General features: G+C 48.5%; 1 protein-coding gene across 4 annotated transcripts; it reads right to left on the bottom strand.

The window, feature by feature from the left end:
- Nucleotides 1-8,594: 8,594 nt before the first annotated feature.
- On the bottom strand, nt 8,595-25,505 carry APOL3 (apolipoprotein L3). Of its 4 annotated transcripts, XM_082740276.1 has the most exons (7): nt 22,394-22,529; nt 18,583-18,745; nt 17,660-17,736; nt 14,372-14,413; nt 14,098-14,195; nt 12,983-13,109; nt 8,595-9,982 (listed from the first exon to the last, which is right to left on the bottom strand). In XM_082740276.1, the coding sequence occupies exons 5-7, from the start codon at nt 14,126-14,128 to the stop codon at nt 9,121-9,123; spliced, it is 1,020 nt and encodes a 339-aa protein (XP_082596402.1). In that variant the 5' UTR covers nt 14,129-14,195; nt 14,372-14,413; nt 17,660-17,736; nt 18,583-18,745; nt 22,394-22,529; the 3' UTR covers nt 8,595-9,120. The 4 variants fall into 4 exon arrangements, with proteins under 4 accessions (XP_082596402.1, XP_082596404.1, XP_082596401.1 ...); XM_082740278.1 differs by lacking the exons at nt 17,660-17,736; nt 18,583-18,745; nt 22,394-22,529 and adding exons at nt 23,717-23,982; nt 25,430-25,505; XM_082740275.1 differs by lacking the exon at nt 18,583-18,745.
- Between the last annotated feature and the right edge of the window lie 533 nt (nt 25,506-26,038).

The raw sequence follows: 26,038 nt of genomic DNA, 5'->3' as shown, positions 1-26,038 counted from the left end.
AAGCAGCCAGCCCCGCTAGCTGTGGGCGGAGAGCCCGTTGGAGGGAGTGCCGGGCTCTCCGCCTGGGTGGCGAGGCCATACATAGCCTGGTTCCCTGGCCCTCCAGTTCATGGGCAAAACAGTCACAAAGCAGGATTTCTTCGGCTCCCCATCTCCTTCCCTGCTGGATCCCAGAGCCTATTCTCCTGAGGATTTGGGGGATCCCCCGGGCAGTCAGCATCTCTCCTGTGCTCTTTCCCTGCCCCCTCCCCGCCCCCAGCCCCTCCCTGCTCTGGTTCTGGCCTCTCCTGTCACTGCTGACGTCAAAGGTCCCAGGCTGCAGCTCTGACAGCAGCCGTCCCTGGGGTCCCTGGGCGGACAGTGCCACCTCCTGTCCTTTGCAGGCTGCTGGTGGCATCTTGTATCCCCACTGCCCCAGATCTCAGGCAGCAGCCCTTGCCAGAAGATTCCGCAGGAGTCCTGGCACAGGGGAGCCTGAGTGACCAGTGCTGGCCTTCTTGCAGATTCTGGGCCTCAGGCTCTCCTTTGACCCCTGCCAGCACAGGCCTTTGCAGGAATGGGGCCTCTGCCTGGAATATTCTTACTACCGCGTCCTTCCCTATCCTCCTCAACCCTGGACTCCTCAACCAAAGTCAAGGGCCCGGTCTAAGACTCCCCTTGCTGTTGAATCAGCAGCTAATGACGGCCAGCCTGGGAGAAGAGCCCTGCTGGTCCAAAGCATTTCCAAACAGCAAACAAATTCGTCCTCTTGCTCATGTGAATTCACACCTTGCCCAGGGCCAGCTGCTCACACATCCTTAATGACCTTCAGGGGAGGGAGGCAGGGCAGGTCAGACACATTGGCCTCAGTGAGGAAACTTCTGGGAGTTTCTAGCCTGCCCCAGTGAGCTGGTGTGGCTACGTATACACCCGGACCAGAGTGGCTAGGAAAAGGGCCGTCTTTGTTCTTCATTTGCCATGGCTGACGCGTTCCTTGGACCAAAGAGAGCACATATTTCCTTGCCAGTGGAATTCTGGCCGTCACCGGAGTCCAGGGAAGGCAGAGCCAACGTTCCAGGCAGGGCAGGTTCCCCAGAGGCCCATCCTCCCTCCAGAGCTGGCCCTTACCCAGCACCGCCTCCAACGTATCAAAGGATATCTAGGAAGCTCGGTAGCAGTGCACCTGTCGGGGACAGGCGGGTGAATTACGATGCACTCTTACCAGGGATGCTGATGCCCAGAGAAACGCTGCCCACAAGCCGCTGCCCTTTGGGGCCGTCTGGCTACACACCCATGGGACGCAGCTCGCGTGCACAGCACTTCCCCTTCCGGGGCATGGTGACACGGAAAGAGCAGTCGGATTCGAATCCAGGTCCAGATCCAGACTCTGCTACCTTGCACCATTTACCTAAACTTTCCATGCCTCGGTTTCTCCGTTTGTCAATGGGGGAGGCCATAATCCTGCTTGAAAACGGTTATTTCGGGGAAGAAGTGAGAGTAAGGCCGTCTCCTCCTCCCCCTGCCCCCACGCGCTCGAGATCGCTGACCACAAAGGCATGGCTGTTAGGATGCCGCTGGACCCAGTTACCTCACATCCTTCCGCCAGTATCCAAGATAGACCCCAAAGGGAAACTGATCACCGAGAAGAAGTACCCTGGCCAGACTCCGCCGTCAGCCTCAGCCCCAGCGCTCGGCTGGCGGACTCCGAGGAAGCCCACGTCCACACCTGCTGGGGCCTCTTGCGTCACACGGGCTGCAGGACTAACCGGCTGGAAGCCTGAGCTCTCCGCTCCGCCCACCTCCCGGCCCCCCTGCAGCGGCCACACAGCCCGGGGTTGCGGGCTCCGAGCAAGGGGCTCGCGGGTACCGTACCTGACTCCTGTCCTTGTCGCTTTCATGCCCCCTCAGGTGACTCTAGTAGAACTATGTCAGCATCGGGCAGCTTTCTCCAGCACGTTACCGTTTCGAAGCAAATCAGGGGCCAGTTTCCCCACAATCCAACAGACTAGGCAGAAACGCAGACAATCCGCAGGACGCACAGGACACCTTCTTCTCCCATCGCCCCCAGACCCAAACGGCTTCCAGCTGAGCTTTCCGTGACATGAACCTTTGTATGAAGCTGTGAGTGTGGAGGAGGAAGCTGTGAAGTCATTTCCCACCCTATTGCCATGATGGGTTAATCAAGAAGGCTACACCTGGATCTGATTTTCTTTCTTAAAGAGAAAGTGCGAGAGCGTGCACTGAGCCGGGCACGGGGGTGGGGGTGGGGGCAAAGGGAGAAGGAGAGAGAATTTTTTTTTAAAGATTTTATTTATTTATTGGACAGGCAGAGATCACAAGTAGGCAGAGAGGCAGGCAGATGGAGAGAGAGGAAGCAGGCTCCCAGCTGAGCAGAGAGCCGGATGAGGGGCTCAATCCCAGGACCCTAGGATCATGACCTGAGCCGAAGGCAGAGGCTTTAACCCATTGAGCCACCCAGGGGCCCCAAGGAGAGAGAATTTTAAGCAGGTTCCACACTCAGTGTGGAATCAAATGCAGGACTCGATCTCACGACCCTGAGATCATGACCTGAGGCAAAATCAAGAGTCAGACGCTCAAACGACTGAGCCACCAGGTGCCCTAGATCTAATTTTTCATTTTGATGAAAATAGTCTTTATTACAAGCAAGAGCTCCCCAGCACTTACCTCTTGAAAGAAGGATCAGAACCCTCAGGGCTCCAGGCTACCAAGCGTTGAACTGGCTGTGATGACAGGAGCCCAGGATGCTGGAGGTTTAATTGGGAAGGGATTTTCATCTGGATCATTATGGTTTGGGCTAGTGTTCCAGTTACACCTGACACCTCCAGGTGTCAGATCATGACATTCCTTCTACCAGGACCCTTGATTCCATCACCTGGAAAGATCTAGGTCATCCTCCCAAAGTCTAACCTCCTTGGAAGAACTCTCCAGAATCTTCCATGGCAGAGTTGACTGTCACCAGCTCCTTGCTTCCATGATACCTGTGGGCCCGTAAATCTAGCCTCATGCCTCTTTCCTTACCTGTCTCCTTCTGGTAGACTTTCTGGTTTTTCCTAGTGCATCTATGTCTCCAGTGTCCTAGACTTAAGTAGTCAGAAGTGAATAGTTTTTGAATAAAACTGGAAATTTAGAAAGCATGAGTTCATGGCCACGATGTTTGGTGGACATGGAAGGAGGTGGGAGCCTATTTTCAGAGAATCTGAATTTTCTGCAGCAGCTCATCTCTGCTTGACTGCGTCTCTTGAAACAGAGAGAGCCAGGAGTGGCAAGTATTACAGTAGTTTGGAAGGGATGCAGGAAGGAAAGCAACTCCTATTTCTGCCCAATGGCTGTGAATGACAGTTGTCAGTTGTTGAAGGCTTAAGTGTGCAAAGGTCCTACATGCAGTTTTGAATTTAATTCTGACATCCACTCCACATTTAATAAATGAAGAAATCAAGGCTGAGAGAGGAGAACCAATTACCCAAGATCTCAGAGATACAGAGAGAAATAAAAATCCCAATCTGACTCCAAAGCTGGTAGTCTTTATTCTGATTTACCGCCAAGGGAAGTGGATGGGGGTGGCACTGGAATGGAAGGGTCCACGGTCACTCTCACCGTAAGAGCCTGTTTTGCTAGGATAAACCTCTGGACCATTAACAGCCTGTGAAGAGACTGAAGAGAGATGAGTGTTATTATATCAGAAGAGCACAATGCAGTTTGCAACTTATTTACTTCTTTATCATATACTTCTGAGTAAGGACAGAATTATCTCAGGTACAGAGGGAAGCTGAGGCAAAAGCAGGGGCAGTGGCTTGCTCTACCTCACACAGCAAGTTTTTAAAGGACCAAAACCTCAAAATTAATTTCAATTAAGTAACTAACAAATGGACTGTCTTGAAGATAACAACCATATACTCTGGAAAGTGTAAAAAACAACCACTTCAGGGCTCAGTAGAATGAACAAGAGCAGGAAGATTTTGAGGGGAGTCTATATAGATTAAGTGATGGGCAAAGAGTGAGTTCTCCATTTTTGCAGCTTTCCCTTGAAAGCAGATGTAATTGTGGCACAACTCAATGTGGCTAAAATTCTGATAGAAAACCTGCCATCTTTCTGAGGGAAAAAAAAAAAAAAAATGGAAACGAGAGGACAGAACCCAGGGCAGCTGTGAATGCTGAAGAGTGCCAGCAAACTGTTAAAAGAGAAAGCCAAAGAAGGGGAAAATGGTAGACTTAAGTCCAATAACATGAATAACTACACTAAATATTAATAAACTAAATATTCCAATAAAAGGCTGAGATTACCAGAATAGATAGGAAAGCACCATGCAACCATAGTGCTGTCTATAAGAGATATTTAAAGATTATAAACAAATGTAAGTAGATACAAATATAAAGATACAGATGGGTTGAAAGTAAGTGGGTGGGAAAATATACACTATGCAAACTGCTACCACAAAAAAGCAGGGATGGGGGCGCCTGGGTGGCTCAGTGGGTTAAAGCCTCTGCCTTCGGCTCAGGTCATGATCCCAGGGTCCTGGGATCGAGCCCCGCATTGGGCTCCCTGCTCAGCAGGGAGCCTGCTTCCTCCTCTCTCTCTGCCTGCTTCTCTGCCTACTTGTGATCTCTGTCAAATAAATAAATAAAATCTTTAAAAAAAAAAAAAAAGGCAGGGATGGCCCATGTAATATCAGATAACATAGACTTCAAGACAAAATATATTACCAAACACAACAAGGGACATCTCATAATGATGAAAGGGTCAATTCACTTGGGAGACATACAATAAAAAAAGCATGGCTTAGAGGAATATTTATAATGGTGATAGGCTCAGTAATGGCCCTCCCAAATATGTCCATGTCCTAATCTCTGGAACCTGTATCACCTCATATGACAAAATGGTTTTTGATGGTGTGATTAAGTTAAGGATCTTGAATAAGGAGATTGTTTTGGATTATCTAAATGAGCACAAAATGTAATCAGAAGTGCCCTTATAAGAGAGAGGAAGGGGGAGATTTGCCTTCATTTTCATTTTAAAAGAGAAGCATTCAGGGTCACCTGCTTGGCTCAGTTGGGGGAGCATGTGACTCTTGATCTCATAATGGGGTTGTGAGTTCAAGCCCCATGTGGGGTGTACAGGTTACTTAAAAAATAAAAATCTTTAAAAAAATTCCATTTACAATAGTGCCAATAACCACAACATACTTAAATGTGAGTTTAATAAAAGTGATGCAAGAGCTCTTCACTAGAAACTACAGAACATTGCTGAGAGCAGTTTGACAAGACTTAAATAAACACAAACATACAACATGTCACGAACTGAAAGACTCAATATTGCTACCATGTCAGTTTCCTCCAAATTTATCTGCAGTTGATGTAATACCCATCCAAATCCCAGGAGACATTTTTGGTAGAAATTGAAAAGCTGATTCTAAAATGTATATGGAAATACACATGATCTGGAATGGCCAAAGCAATTTTAAAAAAAGAACAAAGTTGGATGTCTTACTCTATTTCATCATATGACTCACTGTTAAGCTATAGAAAACAAGACAGTGTGGTGTTAGCAAAAGGACAGACATATAAATTAATGAGACAGACTGGAGAATCCAGAAGTAGACCGAAATACATACGCTCAGTTGATTTTCAGAAGAGGAATCACAGCAGTTCAGGAGAGAAAGAAAAGTCTCTTCAACAAATGGTACTGGCATAACTAGATATTCACGTGACACAGATGATCATTATACCCAAAACTTAACTTGAAATGGACCAAAAAGTTAAATGCAAAAACTTGAACTTAACAACTTGTAAAAGAAAATGGAGGAGAAAGTAATTGTAACTTTGGTGTTAGGCAGTGATTTCTTAGATAAGACTCAAAAAGCGTGAGCCATAAAAGAAAAAAGTTGATAAATTGTATTTTATTTAAAAAATTGTATTTTATCAAAATGAAAAACTCTGATTTTTCAAAAAAAAATGAAGAAAGGGAAAAACTAGTCGCAGAACAGGAGAAAATATTCTCGGCACACACATCTGACAAATGACTTGTATCTAGAACATACTAAAACTTCTTACAACTTAATAATAAGACTCAATTTTGAAGAGGGGCAGTAGACTTATTTCTATTTATTTATTTGAAAGAGAGAGAGAGAAAGAGAGAGTACATAAGCAGGGGAAGGGGCAGAGGGAGAGGAAGAGGGGAAGCAGACTCCCCGCCAGTCACAAGGCTAGATGCCATGCCCGTGAGATCACGATCCGAGTCAAAACAAAGATCATGGTCAACCACCTGAGCCACCCAGGCTAAGTGGGCAATAGATATAAACAGACACTTCACAAAAAGAAGATACAGTCATGCATCATAAGGATATGATAAGATGACTGACTTTATCATCAGGAAAATGAAAATTAAACCTTCAGTGAGACACTACTACACTCCCATGGGAATGGTTACAATGAAAGAAATGGCCAATTCCAAGTACTGGTGGGGACGCAGAGCAACCAGAGCTCTCATAATTGCTGGTGAGAGCATAAGGTGTACAACCACTCTGGAAAATTACTCAGCATGTTCTTCAGAAGCTAAGTATCAACCTACCATACCACGCAGCCTCTCGTAGCGCATACCCAAGAAAAATGAAAACATGCCCATCCAAGACTAGTAGAGAGCAGTCTTGTTCACAGCTGCTTCTCAGAAACAACCAGAGCACCTGGCTGATCAGTCAGTATGTGACTCTTGATCTCAGGTCATGAGTTCAAGCCGCACTTTGGGTGTAGAGATTACTTAAAAATGAGATATTTAAAAAGAAGAAGAAATGAAACAACCCAAGTGCCTGTGAAGAGGATAGGCAAAATGTAGCATATCCATCCATACATATCACTCATTTTTAAAAATAAACTACCAGGGCTCCTAGATGTTCAGTTGGTTGAGCATCAGACTCTTGGTTTTGGCTCAGGTTGTAACCTCAGGGTCCTGGGATCGAGCCCCGAGAGTCGGGCTCCACACTCATCAGGGAGACTGCTTCTCTCTCTCTCTCCCTCTCCTTATGCCCCTCCCTTACCCTGCTTGTGCTGTCTCTCTCTCTCTCAGTCTCTTAAAAAGAAGTGGGGGCACCTGGGTGGTTCAGTTGATCTGCCTTCAGCTCAGGTCATGATCTCAGGTCCTTCAGTATACCAAGGCCAGAGGTTCCCAGCATTCGTATTCTGACAGCAAGTCCGAACTCTATCATTTAAACCAATCTCAGTCCTTCCTGATTCTCTGAGCAACAACATTCCTACAATCCAGATGCCTAGGGGCCTTTTAAATTCTTAACTGCTGGATTTTTAATAATCCTACTGAGATTTTTCACTATTGGAAGATAGTGGGGACATCACAGCATCTGAATGATTAGGGCCCGCATCCTCCTGGTTGGTTCAGTGACAAAACCGTCGGTCCCTGGCATCCAGCGTCCTGTGGCTGAGGCCAGCACAGGGAGCTCTCCACATCCCCGTGCATCATGTGATGGGGGGTGGTCGGTTCCTGGGTCCCATGGTCTTTGATCTGAGAGGTTGGCCCCACTAGGGGCCCTCCCCACTGGAGGATGACATTCCAAGGATGCCAAGAACAGAATTTGGGGCAGCTGACCTATTGCTCCTAGCAGAACCATCTGGAGGCCTCAGACCTCACACCCTGAGCATGCCCTGCTCCCTGAAGAACACACCAGAGGCTTTTCGGTTCACACCTTTGGTCTCTCACAGGATGACTACACCATGGTGAGAAAAACAACAAGCTGTGGAGCCAAGAATTATTCCGCTCACCAGAGATGAGAAAGCCTGGACAACAAGACTGCTTGCTTTGAGTAGAGCTTCCAGTAAATGAATGAGGCTCCTTTCCACCACACGGGGGGGCCTGGAATCCCCATGTTGTCCCTTGGTGTCCAAATCCTGGATTCCTTAACGCTGAGGAAACCTCTAATACCTCCTTCTCTTTAACCCCAGTGCAGAAAATCCCTGGTCATGAGTCCTGGGGGACAACTAAACCAGAAAGCTAGGTGAGGCTTTTCTCGCCTTCCCTGTAACCACCCCAGAATCTAATGGCTGGGCTGATGAAGCCATAGGAACAAGGATGGCCAGGAGCCCCTCCCCACCTCCTGCGGGGACAGACAGGAAATAGGGCAGGACGAGTGACTGGGAAGAAGGGAAAGGAGGTGGGGTCTGGGAAAGAAGGAAGGAAGAGAGAATCCCATGACTCTGTGGTGGGGACAGCAAGGCCTTGAGGTGCTTGGTGGTCCACAAGGGAGGGAGGGAGGAGGAAGTCTGCAGCTTTCAAGGCTCGGTTCCCCCGCCCACCAGAAAAACACAGCCATCCGTCCCTTCGATCCCGGGGTTCTGGACACTGGCTGAAGGACAGGCGTGTATTCAGTGCGACACCAGATGTGTGCAAGCTTTCCCTGGGAGTCCCAGTGGGGCCTGCAGGGTGCTGAGCTCTGAGGAAAATAAGCAGGTGGGAGAGTGGGAGCCCAGGGAGTGAGCAGGAGAAGCAATGGAGGACATGGTTCCCGGGATCCCAGAAGACAAGTCCATGGAGAAGGGAAGTCAGGCCTCCAGAGCCCAGGCGAGCCCCATGCTGAACTCAACCAAAGGCACAATGCATCGGTCCATATTTATTGAAGCAGGCGATAGAAGACAGGATTGAGAAAGCCACACAGATCTTCAATACACTCCCCCCCCCAACCAAGCGATGAGGACTCTGAGGCTCAGAGAGGCGGCGTCTCCTGGCCCCCGAGCTGGTTGATCTCGACATATGGCCAGGTTCCCTGACTTGCGGCCGGCCTCTGCTAGCTCTTCTCTATTTCCCCGCTTCCACCACCACTTTTTTTTTTTTTTCCCAAATCAGCCATTGTTCCAACACCCTTTAGATTATCGTTGGAATTTCATTGGTCGCTCAGTGCACCCTGAACCCAAAGAGCACCAACAACTTGTTAAACATTCCCCCCTACCCTTCTGCCAACTGCAATAACCCCTCCCTCATTGGGCTCAGCTTCAGAATGCCAAAAATGCCAACTACTCAATAACCCGAGCACAAAAGCTTCATTTTGCATTATATCCCCCTCTAATAAGGCACCTCCATGTCATTGTCCCACACATGTCCCTGCTCCCCGCCCTGCTCAGGGATCACGGAGTCGGGCCCTCCTTCAGAATTTCATAGATCTCGCTGAGCTTCTTCAGCTTGCTCTCCAGCTCCCGGGCCTGCTGCCTTATGTCTTCAGCTGACTCTGTCTTTGCGCCCTTTTGCAAGTGCTCTGAGTCTTTCACGAGGTTGACCACATCCATTGCAAGGGAGAGACCGGCAGTGACCGCACCCATGATCCGGGCTCCTTTGGTCATTGCCAGAGCAGTGCCTCCAAAAGCTTTCTGCACCTGCCGGCCACCTCGAACTGAGATTCTCTGAGATGTCATAAGGCGCCTGGCATTGACTACAAGGCGAGGTTTGACTTTGGCTAGGTTGATGGCACGAACATTGTTTGCAATGTTTTGCAGGGCTCTAAAACATGTACCTGTTAAGGAATAAATCTGGGGTATACGGTCATGCAGAACCTTTGCAATGACCTCCCCTTTGTCAAAATCAGTTGATGTCAGGTGACTGGCTTGGGCTTTTGCGGACGACTCACTTGAGTCTTCCACGAGGCTGGTAGACACCTGGGTCACAGTGGCTGCTACTCCCAGCCCCATTCCAGTGGCCAAGAGTGCCAGACTGGCCCCTGCTGTCACAGGAGCCAGACCCAGACCAAGGATGCTCAGGAGGCCAGACACAACACCAGTGGAGTTGGCTACTACGTTGGCGATGGTGCAGTCCCGGTGTACCCTGTCCACCTCATCTGCGAGCTCGTGGAGCTTTCTTATGCGCTCCTCAAGCTTGAGTTTCAACTCGGGAAACTGATGCAGAAAACTCTCCCTAGCCTCCTGCTCGTCGGCCTCCATATCCATGGTTCTTTGCAGCTCGTTCAGAACTTCATGTAGGGCTTCTGCCTCCTCCCTGTAACAGGGAAGGTCGAGGGATTAGGAGAAGCTTATCCGGAAAATGGGCTCCATTTGATCTAACCTCCATACACCACAGAACTTTTACTGCAAACCAAATGGAAAGGAATGTTACAAATGCAAAGAATGCTTCCTGCAATGTTGCACACATTCCACACACGGCTCACGCTCCATAACACACCCAGTCCGGGAGTAAATAAGTCCGTGTCATCCTCAGAGGCTCTTAAATAGTGGCCATTGGAGGAAGAGGGCCTCATAGTCAAGGACAGATCCCCACGGTCAGTACCACAGTGTGTGCAGACTGGGAACTCTGTAGATGAAGAAAGGAAGTGTGGTTGGAACAGGAAATCCTTCTTTCAAAGAAACATCGTGTGTGCTGAGGGATGAACTTACCCACAGAGGTCTGCTCTCGCCCTGGGCACTGGGAAGTGAGCTCTAGGCCCCACCTAGGATGTCAAGGGTCCTAAAATGATACGACTGTCTTCCTTTGCCTAGGCCTTTGGCCATGGGACAGTCTGACAAGATGATAGAGTCTTTGGGTCGTGAGATGTCAGTTGTGACCACAGAGGATCTACAAATTGGCCTCCCAGGGGAGCGGAAGGCGACAGGTCAGCCATGCAGGCAGATGTGATTGAGCCCCAGTAAACTCTGTCCTGAGGTTCAGGCTGAAAAAAACTCTCTCCCGGAAAACATGTTACCTGGGCTCTCATGAGCCCTTCTCTTGACTGTGCCTTGACCTTGGTCTTCTGGGCTCTGACCTTAACAGACTTCATACAGTCTTAGCAAGAGCTGTGTTAAGACAGCTTAGTGAGAATCCACACACTCTCAATATCTCATCACATTTGACATCTGATCAATCCACCTTTGATGCAACAGTCTTTGACCTGCCTTCAGGAAGAACCCTGTTGGGTCAGGTGAGCAAGAATCCCTCCACTTTGATGTCTCCTCTTACCGATTTCCCATCCCTTGCTCTCGCCCTCGCCCTGCTCCTTGCCTAGAAATCCCTACCGGTTTTACTCTATTTCAAGATGAGCCCAATCTCTCTCCCCTATGACATCACTCTTGATGCCTATGGCATGAATTAGTCTTCTTGACCATTTTAGCAAGTGTCACAGTAACTGCTTACTTGCACAGTGTGAGCATCCCTGGTGGGAAAAGCTCCCCGTGCACTGTCACACACTGGATGCAGGACAGTAAGGCCTCCTGAGGATGACAGAAGCTTTGCACTGGAAACCCTCCCAGACTCTGCCCCAAGTGTCTCTCTCCTGGCTGATGGGAACCTATATCCCTCCCCTGTCACACAACATAACTAAGGGGACAGCTCTCGGTGAGCTCTGTGAGTGCTTCCAGGGAATCACCCAATCTCAGGGAGTGTTGGGGACACCCCCACACCCAACTTGCGGTTGGTGCCAAAAGTAGGAACAGTCTTAGGGATTGTCCCCTCAGTCTTTGCAGTTGGCTATCTCTGGGTACCTAGAGTTTAAGAAAACAAGATTTCACAGCAAGAAGGGTCCTTAATCACCTTTTTGCTTGGCAGCTTCTGTCTCTCCCAAGCCTGCTGTCCTCTGAAGGGGCCCGGCCACTGCCCCAACTGACTGAGAGCCGGGACACCCACTACCCTGGTTCCCCTCAGACTCTCCAGCTCATGTCACGGAATCCCCACCCACCACCCAGCACCCCCAACCTCACAGGTGTCACCAGCCTAAATAACACCTTAGCTGGTCACAGCTTTGCATGCATGTACACCAAGGCCATGTGCAACTTTACGACATCTCTTAAAGCTACAAGAGACTCTGTGAACCTTCTATTTGAACTAGTAAGCTGGAAACAATCTAGATTTGGTGGAGAAAGTAGTTTCCTCTTTGGTGGGGACTTCTGAGGCTCAGAATCCCTCAAAGGCAGCTGCCCCCTGCGGAGCTGGAAGTTGTCACAAAGTCACACTAACTCCTATTGGTCTGGGACTGCTCAGTTTAGAAGACAGGGGCTTCCAAATGGTAGTCAAGACTGACCCAGCTCCAAGGCAAGGTATGGAAGAAACCCTGCCCCATGGCCTGGCATGCCCAGGGGTGAGGAGATCAAAGAAGGGAGGGAAGAAATGTCCCCTCTCCCTCTCATGGGGCCTCTGCTAGGCCCCTGGTCTCCTCAAGTTTGTGCCCTAGAGCTTCACTCAGTCCCAGATCCACTGCCCAAGCCTACCTAGTCCTCCAACCTAGATGCCCTGGCCCTCTTATCAATTGTCACCACTGGCTCTGGCCCTGGTCCAAGCCTCCTGGGACTTTGGACAGGATGACTAGGTTCTTCACCTTTGACCTTGAAATTCATACCAAGGCCCTGGCCACAATCTTCTCAGATTGAATTACTGTTTCCATGGAACAAATGCCCAATCTGACACTACCAGACACAGAGACTCAAGAGAGCCCCAGGGCTGGGCAGAGAGAGAATCAGGAGCTCAGTCCAATTCCACTCCAGCCTCTCCGCCTCATGGGCCCGCAGGATCCTGCATGTTCACGGAACTGCTCAGATGGGGAGGGAAGGCTCTAGTCCGAATCCCCAGGGCCATAGACGGAGGTGTCAGTGTTCCTGTGACTGGTCCCAGAGAAGTCGTGCTTGGCCCTCATCTCCAGGAAGAAGACCCTTACCACCGTCTCTTCTCAGCAATCCTCTAATGAGTTCACAATAATGGAGTTCCTACTATGTGCCATCACTATGCTAGGGACCTTACGTGCATTATCTTTACTTCCTCATTCAAAATTGAACAGATAAAGAGTTCAAGGCAGAGAAGGGTCAGCTTTAGGTTAAGGTCCAAGGTCACATAACCTGCCCTCTGCAGTTTTCCTTCTCCTCAATCTGAGACCATTCGCTGCCAGTAAATGTCATGGAAGACACGTTCCTCATGGATTGTCGAGAAGGAACATACTCAACCCCAGCCCCAGGACACTGCCCCAAAGAGACCTGGGTGACCATCCGGGGGCATCTGTGCAGGGGGCAGGAGGGGTACCTGGACAAAGTGGCCTCAGCCACAAATCTCTCCCAGGATTCCTGGTCACTCAGCAGGGCGTCTAGTTCCTCACGCCTCACTGTGTTCAGGAAAGTCTCAATGGCCTCCTCGAGAAGGCTGTCACTCTCTAGATGGAAAAAAAAATATGAAAGGCTTTTAGTTTTTTCTTTTTCCTGCTTCCCTAAGGGAGAGAGGAAACCAGGGCTTAGCTGAAGGGAAACCACAGTGCTAAACTGTGCTTTTATGGACCCAGAGGTGGAGGGGGAAGGGAAATAGGTGTGAGCCTGCTGAAGGCGTATTGAGATCAATAGATTCAGTTTCTGCCCTGCTTTCATTCTGATAAGCAGGGGCTTACAGCTGGGACACAGGACAAATGCCCTAACATTAGCCGTGGGAGGCCGGGGAATCCTAGGGGAGGAGAGGTTTTACCTGGAACTAACAGGCTCCAGGGACAGGGGACAGCAACAATACTTAGGGAGGACACACTGTGTAGCAGGCCCTGGCCCAAACACATGAACACATTCTATTTGATCCTCATAGCCACAAAAGGAAATACTCTCATTTTACAGGTAAGGTTAGGTAAGGCACTCCAGATCACACAGCTGGGAGGTGGCAAAGACCAGACTGGGGTCCAGGTCGTGGCCCACTGACCCTCACAGAGCACTCGGGCTGGCAGCAGGGTGAGAGCTGGAGGAAATGGCCTCTCTTGTAAAGCCCCGCAGTCATCCTGAGCCATGCTGGAGGCTTGGACAGGGCAAGAGGGCAGGATCAGCCTCCAAGGCTGCTGGTCTACTCACTCCCCCACCCTGCCTCAGGATCCCTTTTTTCCCCTCTGCTGTCTCTACCTCCCTGAGGACTGTCCTGGCCACTTCTGGGTCATTGATGGATTTGATGGGCAGCAGGGGACGGAAGGAAGTAAGCACCTCAGCCATGACCCTGAAGAGGGAAGAAGACAAGAAGGAGGTGTCCCTACAGACTCCTGGGCTGGGGACTCCCCTTGACCTCTCTTGGGGGCTCAAGGAAGCTCTTCAAGGGACTGATTCCTCAGTAGGTGAACGCAGCTGGAGGCGACCCCGCAATCCCAGGGATCATCCAGAGACGTGGAAGGCGACTACCTGGGCTGGGCCCACCGGCTCCTGAGGTCATGGTGTCGCCGTAGTTTTCCCTACTGCTTGCGTCCGCGTTGCAGTTAGAAGGAGCTGTCGCTTCACCCCTGGGGAAGAGAGAACAAATCGTGGGTCAAATGTGAGCCAGCGGAGGCAGCAGGCAGCAGTGAGGGGCCAGGTCTTGGGGCTTCCCTCTGGGATAGCGACAAATGCCAAGATGGACTTTACCCCGTGTGTTTGTGTACTGGCTTCTGCCAGCTGCTATTTAAGGAAAGTTACTCACCTCACTCCAGCTCACTCCCCAGGCCAGTCAGGGTCCTGTCACCTGTTGGGGCACAAGAAGATCATCATCGGACAAGGAGACTGCCCTCTGAGAAGTTACACAAGCAATAAAACCAAACACAGAAGAAAAGATGGGAACAAGTGTGCTGGAAATTCCTTGAGGTCGGGAACGTGTGTGTTTACTAAGGGTAAGAGCTAATACTGATCAAGTACTGATGACAGGCAGGCTCCTGATGTGTCCCCTCACTGAGTACCCACACACACTCCAGGACAGGAACCTGAGGTCTCTGATCCAAATCCTGTGTTTGCAAAAACTCTTATTCATGTACAGTGACCTTTGACCAACACGGGGGTTAAGGGCAATAACCCCCATCATCGTGCAGTAAAAACTTCACGCATAACTTCTGACTTCCGCAAGCTTTTTTAAAGATTTCTTATTTCTTTGACAGAAAGAGAGAGATAGTGAGAGGGGGAACACAAGCAGGGGGAGTGAGAGAGGGAGAAGCAGGCTTCCTACTGGGCAGGGAGCGCAATGCAGGGCTCAGTTCCAGAACCCTGGGATTATGACAAGAGATGAAGGCAGACCCTTAACAACGGAGCCACCCAGGTACCTCTTGACTTCCCCAAACTGAACTACTAATAGCCTACTCTTGACCAGAAGCTTTACCAATAACATAAACAGCTAATCAACACGTTATTATGTATGTTCTATGTATTATCTACTGAATTCTTGCAATAGAGTAAGCCAGAGAAAAGAAAGGGTTAAGAAAATCAATAGTAAGGGGCACCTGGGTAGCTCAGTCATTTAAGCATCTGCCTTCAGCTCAGATCATGATCCCAGGGTCCTGGGACAGAGCCCCTATAACTGTCTCCCTCCTTAGTAGGGGTCTGCTTTTCCCTCTCCCTCTGCCCCTCCCCCCTGCTCATGTGTCCTCCCTGTCAAATAGAGAAGTAAAATCTTAAAAATGAAGAAAATCATAAGGAAGAGCAAGTACATTTGCCATTTTGTACATGTATTTAATGAAAAAAATCTGCATATAAGTAGATCTGTGTTGTTTAAACTTGTGTTGTTCAAGGGTCAGCTGTGTAAGTATTTGTAAATGACTCCTCTCCTTCCACAGAGCTGGCTTGCAGCACTAACCAGTCTTTGTCTCATTCAATTTCCTGGTGCCACAGCTTCCCACAGCCTGTGTCCTCCTTGCTTCTGCGAGATTCCTCATCCCACATGGCCTGGAGTCCTGCTGAGTCCTGGCGCAATCCCTACAGTCTGACTACGGATTCTCAAGCCTTCCCAATAATGCCCAGTCTTCTCTGCTGTCCTCCCCCAACTTTGAACCTTAGATTGCTTCTAATTCTTTATCTAAAGGAAAGTGAAAAGAACAATCTCCTTGTATAAAACTTTGCGTTTTGCATTTGAGATTGTTTCCTTAAGACATTTCTAGAAGCACGATGACTGGGTCAGAAGCTATCATCACATGCACATTTTTTCATACCTAGCACCACACTGTTACGAAACAAAATTATACCAATTCACATTCACACTCACAGTACGAGGGTGTCCATGCTCTATTCTTAACAGTTCTTCGTAGTCTTTTGTAAAAAACACACCCTTATAGACAGAATGTTTATTTTAGTTCGTTTTTAGCTTGTCTTGGGAGACGAGGAAAGACAGGAAATGTTGATTACATTTAAGCATTATTTTTTTAAGATCTTATTTATTATTTCAGAGATTGAGAGAACGACTACGAGAAGGGGCCGAGGGAGAAGCAGACTCTCAATGGAGCTGGGAGCCTGATGCGGGGCTCAATTCCAGGACCCCAGGATCATGAACTGAGCCAAAGGCAGACAATCAACTGAGTCAACCACGCACCCTAAGCATTGTTTTTAAGTTTATTTTTTTTAGTAATCTCTACACCCAATCTGGGACTCGAACTCACAACCCCAAGGTCGAGTCCCATACTTTTCAGAATAAGCCTGCCAGGTACCCCAGGTCCTATTTGAAGAAAGCAAAAGAGCATTTATCAGCTTTCCCTCCTGAGACATGACTGAAATGATAGTAAAGGTACATACATGTATAAAAATAAGTAATGATAAGAGTGACGCACATATGTGGACTTTACTCTGCACTAGTAATTGCTCTACAACTTTACAAATAATAACCTGTCTTCTTCCAATAATCATGGAGTTGTACGTGTATCATTTGCCTCCCTGTTTATAGATATGGAAACTCAAGTGCAGACTATGTGACGTGCCCCAGGTCAGAAATCTAGTAAGCGATAGACTGGGTTCAAGTCTTCAAGGTCCTGCTGGCTGGACTCAAGAACCCCCACTCTGCCTCTCCTCATTCTGCTACTACTTTATTTTTTCTATTTTTTTATTATTTTATTTATTTTTTTTTTTTTAAGATTTTATTTATTTATTTGACAGAGAGAGATCACAAGTAGGCAGAGAGGCAGGCAGAGAGAGAAAGAGGAGGAAGCAGACTCCCTGCTGAGCAGAGAGCCCGATGCGGGACTCGATCCCAGGACCCTGAGATCATGACCTGACCCGAAGGCAGCGGCTTAACCCACTGAGCCACCCAGGCGCCCGATTTTTTTATTATTTTAAAAAGATTTTATTTATTTATCTGACAGAGAAATCACAAGTAGGCAGAGAGGCAGGCAGAGAGAGAGGGGGAAGCAGGCTCCCCACTAAGCAGAGAACCCAATGTTGGGTTCGATATCAAGACCCTGAGATCATGACCTGAGCCAAAGGCAGAGGCTCAACCCACTGAGCCACCCAGGTGCCCTCTGCTACCACTTTAAAAAGACAATGGGTCCAACAGGAATCCAGAGGCTTAGACAAATGTTTGAAGGCAGATTGGATGGAGAATTGATAGCTGAATAAAGAGAATGGAGGGAACTCCCATCAGAAAAAGAGAGAGAGAACAAGGCAATAGGCAGGAAGAATGTCTGCTACACAGAGCTGCGGAGAGGGAGACCGAAGATGAGAGGCAGGTGGAGGGGAAGCAGGAATAAGGTTACCAACCCCACACCCGACCCTATATTCACGGCAGCCTAAGTCTACACTAGAAGGGGAAAATCAGAAATGAAATACTCCAGAAAAAATACCTCTGTCTTCTGACATCTAAAGGGTCCTCATCTGATCACTCTACATGGAAGCCTGTCAGTCAACTTACCTCTCTCTTAAATATGGATGGGCAATCTAGGATCAGATACGTAAGAAAGATGACCAGATGGAAAGGATGGCTAAGATAGATTAAAAAAACGACTGCAGATTGGGCACCTACCTGGCTGGCTGTTGGTAGAGCATGCAACTCTTGATCTCAAGGTCATGAGTTCAAGCCCATGTTGGGCATAGAGCTTACTGAAAAAACAACAAAAAATTAACTCATGTAAACCTGGCAATTCAAAGACCTGTACCCTTGGGGATAAAAATACATTATATGTTTATTTAAAAATTTAGAAAATTAATTTAAAAAAATCAACTGGACTTCATAAACCTTAAAAACAATACCAGAAAAAAACCACATAATTTTGATTATAGAAAATAATTTTTTAAACCTTGACCCAATGTCCTCAGTGAGATTAGAAAGGTGTTGTCTTCATAAAATGAGAACATGATGCACTGAAAAGGTAAAATAATAATAATAATAATAATAATAATAACAATAATGGACAAGAAAAGGGCTCTTGGGACTTAAAAAGTTTTGACAAACTAAAGAAATCTAGGAAAAGGTTGGTCAAGAAAAACTTCCAGAAAATAAAACAAAAAGGTGACAGAAGAAATGGAACTAAATGAGGAATGACAAGTTACCAATGCTGTCGATTCTTAGAAAATTACTTGAGAAAGAGGTGCAGGAAAAAAAAAAAGTTCATGTGTTTATGGGGTGAGGTGGAAGATAATGGCCAAGAAACCAAGAGATAGAAAGATGTGAGGTCCAGGAAACAGGAAAATTAACATAGACAGAAAGGAACCCAAGGAATACTAGCAGGCATGCAGCAGACCTAGAGAGCAACCAGCCCAGAATGAAATGAGAAGTGAAGAGTTCTATGGGGAAAGGGGACTTAAAATAGTATATATGATATAATATCTTATCTAATAGACGGTTCAAAAGAAATTAAGGAAACATTGAAGGTAATATTGCAAGGAGTAGAAAAAAAGGCAATTAGAAATTCAGGAAAAACTAAAGCTGTACAAGAAAGCATGTACCAGGTGCCTGGGTGGCTCAGTGGGTTAAGCATCTGCCTTCAGGTCAGGTCAGGATCCCAGGGTCCTGAAATCTTGTCCCACATCAGACTCCTCGCTCAGTGGGGAGCCTGCTTCTCCCTCTGCCTGCTGCCTCACTCTCACTTTCTGACAAATTAATAAGAATCTTAAAAAAAAAAAAAAAAGCACGTAAACCATATTTCACAAGTTAGCTTTACAGTAAAAATACTGAAAACATCACACATATGTAAACATTCTTGTGTGATTTTTAACTTCTAGAACAAAAGAGACCATTTAAATATAAGAACCAAATGTGCTTGTTGCCAATATGTAAATCAAAGTACAATGGTACAGTTGGGAGCAGCACCACTAAAGAGAGAAGAAGGTTAAAATCCTCATTTTGCAAAGTGAGGAGCCCCAAAATACCAGCTATGATTGAGAAGCTAGGAAATGAAGAGGTAAGAAAAAAGAAAGAAACAAACAAAGGTGTAAGTAAATTGCTTACGCCTAGAAAGGTTTCTAACTGAGGACATAAATATAGTGATAATATGATATTAGGAGAAGGTGGGGAGGTGTGTAAGAAAAAGCATAAAAATAAGTGAAATCATCATCTGCCCTAGTAAGAAACAAATAGCTCATATCGCAATTTAAAAATCAAGGGAATGAAGTTAGCTATCGTGGTGGGTGACCAATGCTTTGCACCAGGCACCGTTCTAAGTGATTTGGACACATCGACTCATACATTAGTTCTCACCATGACTCTGTAAGAAAAGGAACTGAAGCCCAGAAAGGTTAGATAATTGACCCAAAGCACCCAGCTAGTGCCAGAGCCGGAATTCAAATCCAGACTCCCTGTCTCCGGAACCTACACTCTCACCTAATCTGTTCTCCCACTGTAGGAATATCATATAAAGATACTGATTAACCACCTAAGGAAAAGCAACACATTAAAAGTGATTCTTTTAAATTGGGAAAGTGGATGAGCAGAGTCCTCAGGACTAGTGGATTTGTTTTAACCAATGCGCTTGTTACTTTGATTTCTTTTTTAATTTTAAGAAAGTGGAAGTCCCTTTAGAGCAGTGAATAACAGCTCACCCCAATAATGGGCTGGTTTCTGGCACCACCACGTTCAACATGATGAGAACCAAGGGACCAGGTACCCATAAAAACTCAGCCTGACTCCTGATGTGACAAGTGGCAGCGTGGGAGAAACCTCGGTGGTTGATGAAGTAAGTTCTCTAAGAAAAGTGGGATGATAACGTAGGTTCAACGAGAATAATCAGCGTGAGCGCCACCCTTCTACAGATATAGGGTCTAGCCATCCCTGCCCACCTGCGTGGCCCCAACAGGACACGGAGCCCTCCCGTCCCCACCTCCCATCCCCAGCGGCTCTGGCTAAGCTCTCCGGAGGCAGCAGGACAGAGAATCTCACCAAAGCATCTCCCAGGAATGGCTACAGGCAGGCTCCTCGGGCAGGGAGGGAAGGGGAGCCAAGGACAGGACCAAGTTCAAACTCCTTAGCCTGCCCCCATCCCCAGTTCCCTAATGCTCCTGCTCCTGTCGTCCTCACTGATCCCTGATTCCGTGTTGCCTTGGTCCAGGCACCCTCAAGGACACCTTGCTTCCCTGCTTGTCTTCTTTTTTTTTTTCTTTTTTAAATTTTATTTTAAGTAGGCTCCATGCCCAATGTAGAGCTTGAACTCACACAGGGCCCTGAGATCAAGAGTCACAGGTTCTAGAGACTGACCCAGCCTCGAGCCCCTCCTTGCTTCTCATCACACCTCAGCCTCCAGGCCATTGTTCCCCCTCCCCAAATGCCTTTCCCCACCTTCTTCACCTTGTCAAAGTTTACCTGTGCTGAGGCAGGTAAAGTTTACCACTGCTTCCCCACTGTCTTCCCCCGTGGACCCTCCGGGTTCCCCTTCAGTGTGTGCTGTCCCGACTGCAGTCCTCTGTGTGTCCTCCTCTGTTGGACTCTGAGCACTGGCGCAGCCCTGCCCATTCCCTGCTGCAACTCCTATTCCAGGGCCTCCCGGGAAACCCTGAGCTGGGCTCAGATCCGAGGTCTGGGAGCACAGCGCACCCAGCTCCACTCCCCACTGAGCAATTCCACTGTTTTCTGGTCTATCCTGATGAAAAGCTTGTCGTGGCCGAGAACAAATAAGACCACGCCTCAGATTTCACACCAGTTAGCCTCCTGATTTAATGTGCTTTGAACAGTCCTCCCAGATTTCTGGGCGTTTCCATTTATTTCCTTATGTCTTCATGCTCCCGCCATAGTATTGTTTATGTGAAGAGAAAGAGGAAGAGGAAATTGCAGTAGAACATGGGTGTCCTGGGGCATCTGGTTGACTCAGTGGGTTAAGCCTCTGCCTTCGGCTCAGGTCATGATCCCCGGGTCCTAGGGTCGAGCCCCACATCGGGCTCTCTGCTCAGCAGAGAGCCTGCTTACCCCTCTCTCTCTGCCTGCCTCTCTGCCTACTTGTGATCTCTCTGTCAAAAAAAAAAAAACTTAAAAAAAAAAAAAAGAAAGTGAAAGAGAAGGGGACAAGGGAAGGAAGGGGAGGAGTGGGAGGAGGAGAAGGAAAAACCAAAAGATTTGTGCAAAATCAATCAGTAGATCCCAACAGGACTTAAGTGTAAGATAGAAAGAAAAATCTACAAATGTCCTGAGGATAATATTTTAAAAAATAATGTTGATTTGGAGGAACTTTTCTAATCAAGATGCAAATCCCAGACCATAAAGGGAAAGTTTCAGTTATCTGCCCTATTAACAGCTAAAAATTGCACAGGACACCATGACCAAAGTCAGACTACAGCGAGAGGCCAGGAGACCCCACCCTCGATCCTTGAACCAGCAAAAGCCGAGCGCCCACAAAACACGACAGATCCTGGGAATCCCCATGAAAAGATTGAAGCCAAGTATTCTTAAGAGAATCCCCAGGGAGGGGACTCACCCAGACTCACACAGTTGTCGCAGGCAGGGCAAAAGACCAGACCTCCTGAAGCAGGTGTTGGTAAGAAACGAGATTTTTACAACCAGAAGGCTTCTAGGTTTACCTCTGCCAGCAAACACATGGATCTAAGTTCATGCCCTTCTCATCAACCCCAGGAGTCTACAGTTTGGTCTTTTCAGATTCGAAGCCTGGAGCACGCTGCAGTGTGACGCTTCTCACCCCTGGTCCCTCTCTCCCCTCTGCTGCGGGCACACAGGCCGACCTCTTCTCTTCCTGTGGAACAGAGACCCCAGTGGGGAGCAGGGAGCAAAGCCCAGACATCTCCCTGCTCTGTGTCCTGGTCATGGTCATGGTCACGGTCATAGTACCCTGGGCCAGTCACTCCCTGTCAGGTCCTCAGGCGCCCTACAGGCTGGGCCCTGCGCAGACACTCAGAGACACTGTGGGCAACACAACCCTGAGTCCTTGTACCTCAAAAGGAAATCCTTTGCTGGGGGCTGCCAAGAGGCTCTGTCTCACCTGCCCTCCACCTGCTCTGCTTCCACCCAATTCTCCGAAGGCTTAAGCACCCCGACATCCACCTTCCATCTGTGTTGCCTGCTCAGGTCACACGTAGTCTACAACCCCAGCTGAGCGGTATCCCCCTCCCTCTCCACTGTTTTGGGGGCACAGGGGGAGGGGAGAAGCAGTCAGACAAACCCGGCTACAAATCCGGGCTGCGTCCCTGCTCCGTGTGGGACCTGGGGCTGGAACTGCAGGTTCCCCCACATCCACAAAATCGTGACAACACCCAATCCTTTCCTGACAGAGCTGTTTGGAGGGGGAGTCCACGGGCAGGGCCACACCCCTGAACTCACCCAGGGATCGTCCTCGGAGCTGAGACACATCCAGGGGTTCATGCCTAGGTGGACCCGGGTGTGTGTCTGGGCAATAACCACACCTCGGGGCCCAGATATATCGGGGACCTAAAGGGAAACTGAAAGTTTCCGCGTCCCAGCAGCTCGTGAGGAAACAGACATGTCCGGGCGGGTCCACCCTCCCACCCACCCTCCGCAGTCCTGACTCCCTCAGAAGAACAAGCCCATGCCTGACATTCCAGGTCCTCCTCTGCTCAGACCTCCTTGCCACTGACAGACTGTGGGACCCTCAGCAAATGACTCCTGCTCCACAATTTGAGGTCCCTGAGAGCTGTGGCCTGAGGGTCACATGCAGGCATGGCATGGCCTCCGGACCTCGCCAGGCTCCAGGATCACAGCCACGCAGTGCAGCGGCCAGGCTGGGCCTGCAGGCCCCTCCAGTGAGGATTCAGTGTCTCTGACCTGCAGGGACGAGTGCCAAGTCCGCGCCATCTGGGGAACTGAAAGATCAAGTGACTATAAAATCAAGCTCCTCTTGATCCTCAAGGATCACAAGGAAAGTCACCCAGGATGACCGCAGTTCCAGAGTGGCGGTCTTGGGCAACATCTCTGGTCAATAAGCCATGTCAGCCCTCTGATGGTGACCCCGGCTCAGTGGGAGAGACACCCTCACACCACAGAGGAAGTGGTTCGGCCGATGCCACAGCACCATCAGATGGGGAAAATCAGCAGACATGGGCTCACGACCAGCACCCCCACCCCGTCTATCCATCCCGTGGGGACACGTGCTGGGCTCGGCCCTGCTGGACCTTAGGACTCGTGTTTCAGAGCAGAGACCCCACCTGCTGGGTCTCCCTCTGTCTAGGGACTGGGGCGGGGGTGGCCCGAGAAGGGGCTGCAAACTGGACATCGGACAGCGGGGACTTCTGAAGCCATCAGAGTGGCTGGCAGAGACCCACACCTGAGGGGACTGCGTCCATGCTGCCAGCACCTGGTCACTCATGGGTGGTGGAAGGAGAGCCACAGGTCGGGATCACTTGTGACCAGACCACCAGTGTCACCCTATGGACAACCTTATTGGTCTTTGCTCAGATGGGTGGTCAAATCCGGCCCCGAGTAGCAATTGTCAGCTTCAGGACGGTTCAGAACTAAGTATAAAGAGGACAAAATCACATGCGTCACCTTCATATTTTTATGTTGAAGCAAAGTAGATATGTGTTTCATTTTAAGGTATGTATGAAGTTTAAGAGAACTGGACATATTCTTAGAGAGAACAAAGTGGCTTCTGGGTTCCAATTTAAAACAGGTAAGGAAGTGACTGACCGACATGAACGATTTCAAGTTGAAAGGCAGCCTGCTAAGTCCCAAGGATGTTGCAAACAAGCTTCAGCCCAGAGGAAGCAGCCTCAAGTTCCACAGATCTGGAACTGGATGGGTAAGGAGTGGCAGGCATCAGGGGAGGGAGCTGGGAGAGCCACTCCAGCAGACATCTCTGGGGCAGGTGCCAGGGCCACCACCAACCTCTGCCCCCAGCAGTCAGGAGACCAGAGAGATTCTTGTCTGGAGTCTCTGCAGCGCTGAAGCAAAGCCTGAAAAACAGTAGAGCATCTAGTTGCTGTGGAAAACAGCATGGTGCTTCCTCAACAAATTAAACATAATTACCATGCAACCCAGCAGTCCTACTCTGGGGTATGCACACAAAATTATTCAATAGAGTCTCGAGGGGTGCCTGGATGGCTCAGATGGTTGAGCGTCAGACTCCTGGTTTTGGCTCAGTAGTGGTATCAGCATTGTGGGACTGCGCCCCATGTGCTGGGTATGGAGTTGCTTAAGATTCTGTCCCTCCCTTTCCTTCTGCCTCTTCTCCCCTCCCATAGAAAGGGAAAAAAGGAAAGAAAGAAGAGTCTGAATGAGATATGTATACTCCCATGTTCAGAGTGTAAGAGGTTAATTGGACACAAAGGTGGTCAGGGCCAGGATCCCCGGCAAGCAAACCGCGACCCAGGATAGCTAAGCCCAAACCACACTAGCATCGTGTTGGGCAGCCTCTGCAGGAGTGATGTCTGAAAAACATCCTGAAGCACAACAAGGGACCATGAAACATGGGTCAGCATCCCAGGCAGGGATAGTTTGTTGCCTGATGTCAGCCCCAAAGACCAGCAACATGTGAACAATAACCTGAGAGGAAGACAAGTACATGATCAAAGCCCTCAGGGGCACACCTTAACAGCCAGTCCCCAACGAGGCCACACTCAGGATGCTTAAGACAGGTCCTCAAAAGGGCTTAAATACCCCTAGATTGGAAAGCCAAAATGGTAAGCCCTTTCGGGTCCCCTCCCTCTCTGGGAGCTTTGTCCTGCTGCTCAATGAATTTCACCTTGCTGCCCACCACTCTTCATCTGGTGTACCTCATCATTCTTCAAAGCAGCATGACCAAGAACTATGGGCACTAAGGGAACAAAAATCCTATAACAATAGCAGTATTATCCCAATAGCCAAATGGCAGAAGCCACCCCAGGACCCTCAATGGATGAATGGATAAGAAAAAGATGGGCCATCCCTACAATGGAATGTCACTCGGCCTTATGAGGAAGGCAGCTCTAACATCTGCTACAACATGGATGAACGTCATGGACATGGTGCTTGGTGAAATAAGCCAGCCACCCAAAGACAAATGCCACGTGAGTCCACTTAATGAGTTACTTGGTCATATTCATAAATACAAAAAGTAGATGGTGGGTGAAGGGGCCTATGGGAAGGGAGAGAGGAGTGAGTGTTTGCTGGGGACAGAGCTTCAATTTCATAAGATGAAGAGAGCTATGGGGACCGAGGGGAGTTTAGTGTCGGTCTCAGCCCATTGATCATCAGTGTCAGGGTTGGAATGGCCCTTGGGTTTCTCATTCTGACAGCAAGACGCCCTTCAGCAACAGCCATCAGGCTACAGACAGGATAAAGATTTATTAAGTGCTAGACCCGAAAATTACGCAGCATGTCTGGGTCACATCGAAAGTTCATGGGGAGGGAGAGTGCACTCACCCAGGGCCTGGGGCTCTTTTATGCGGGTTGAGGGTGGGAGCCAGGGTTTTGTGGGCTCACTCCTTCTTGGTGAATATAAAGCTTGGGAAGAGAAAAAAACAAGTGGGCCTAAGTAGTCAGTTATGCAATTCAACCAAGATTTCCTAAAACAAAGGAGCCTCATGTGGGGTAGAGGAAGGGGGACAGTCTGGCTGCTTCGTTAGCAGAGTGTTTATGGAGATGGCCCTCTTTCAGAAAGTGGATGCCCTGGTGATCAAAGCCTAAATCAGGCTCTTGGATCGGAATAATAAACATTGTTAAAATGTCTATACTGCCTAGAGCAATCTATACTTTTAATGCCATTCCGATCAAAATTCCACCGGTATTTTTCAAAGAGCTGGAGCAAATAATCTTAAAATTTGTATGGAATCAGAAGAGACCCCAAATCGCTAAGAAAATGTTGAAAAACAAAAATAAAACTGGGGGCATCACGTTACCTGATTTCAAGCTTTATTACAAAGCTGTGATCACCAAGACAGCATGGTATTGGCATAAAAACAGACACATAGACCAGTGGAACAGAGTAGAGACCCCATATATGGACCCTCAACTCTATAGTCAATTAATCTT

This window comes from Mustela nivalis (genome assembly GCF_964662115.1).
Source record: "Mustela nivalis genome assembly, chromosome: 7".
Classification (NCBI taxonomy): domain Eukaryota; kingdom Metazoa; phylum Chordata; class Mammalia; order Carnivora; family Mustelidae; genus Mustela; species Mustela nivalis.
The sequence above is the reverse complement of the archived record's forward strand: the minus strand, read 5'-3'. Positions and strand labels throughout refer to the sequence as shown.

Coding starts and splice junctions, on each gene's coding strand:
- APOL3 (XM_082740278.1), bottom strand. CDS start 14,128: ATGACCTCAGGAGCCGGTGGGCCCAGCCCAG. Junction 13,110..14,097: donor AGCCGGTGGGCCCAGCCCAG/GTAGTCGCCTTC, acceptor TTTTCCATCTAG/AGAGTGACAGCCTTCTCGAG. Junction 9,983..12,982: donor GCTGAGGCCACTTTGTCCAG/GTACCCCTCCTG, acceptor TCCCTGTTACAG/GGAGGAGGCAGAAGCCCTAC.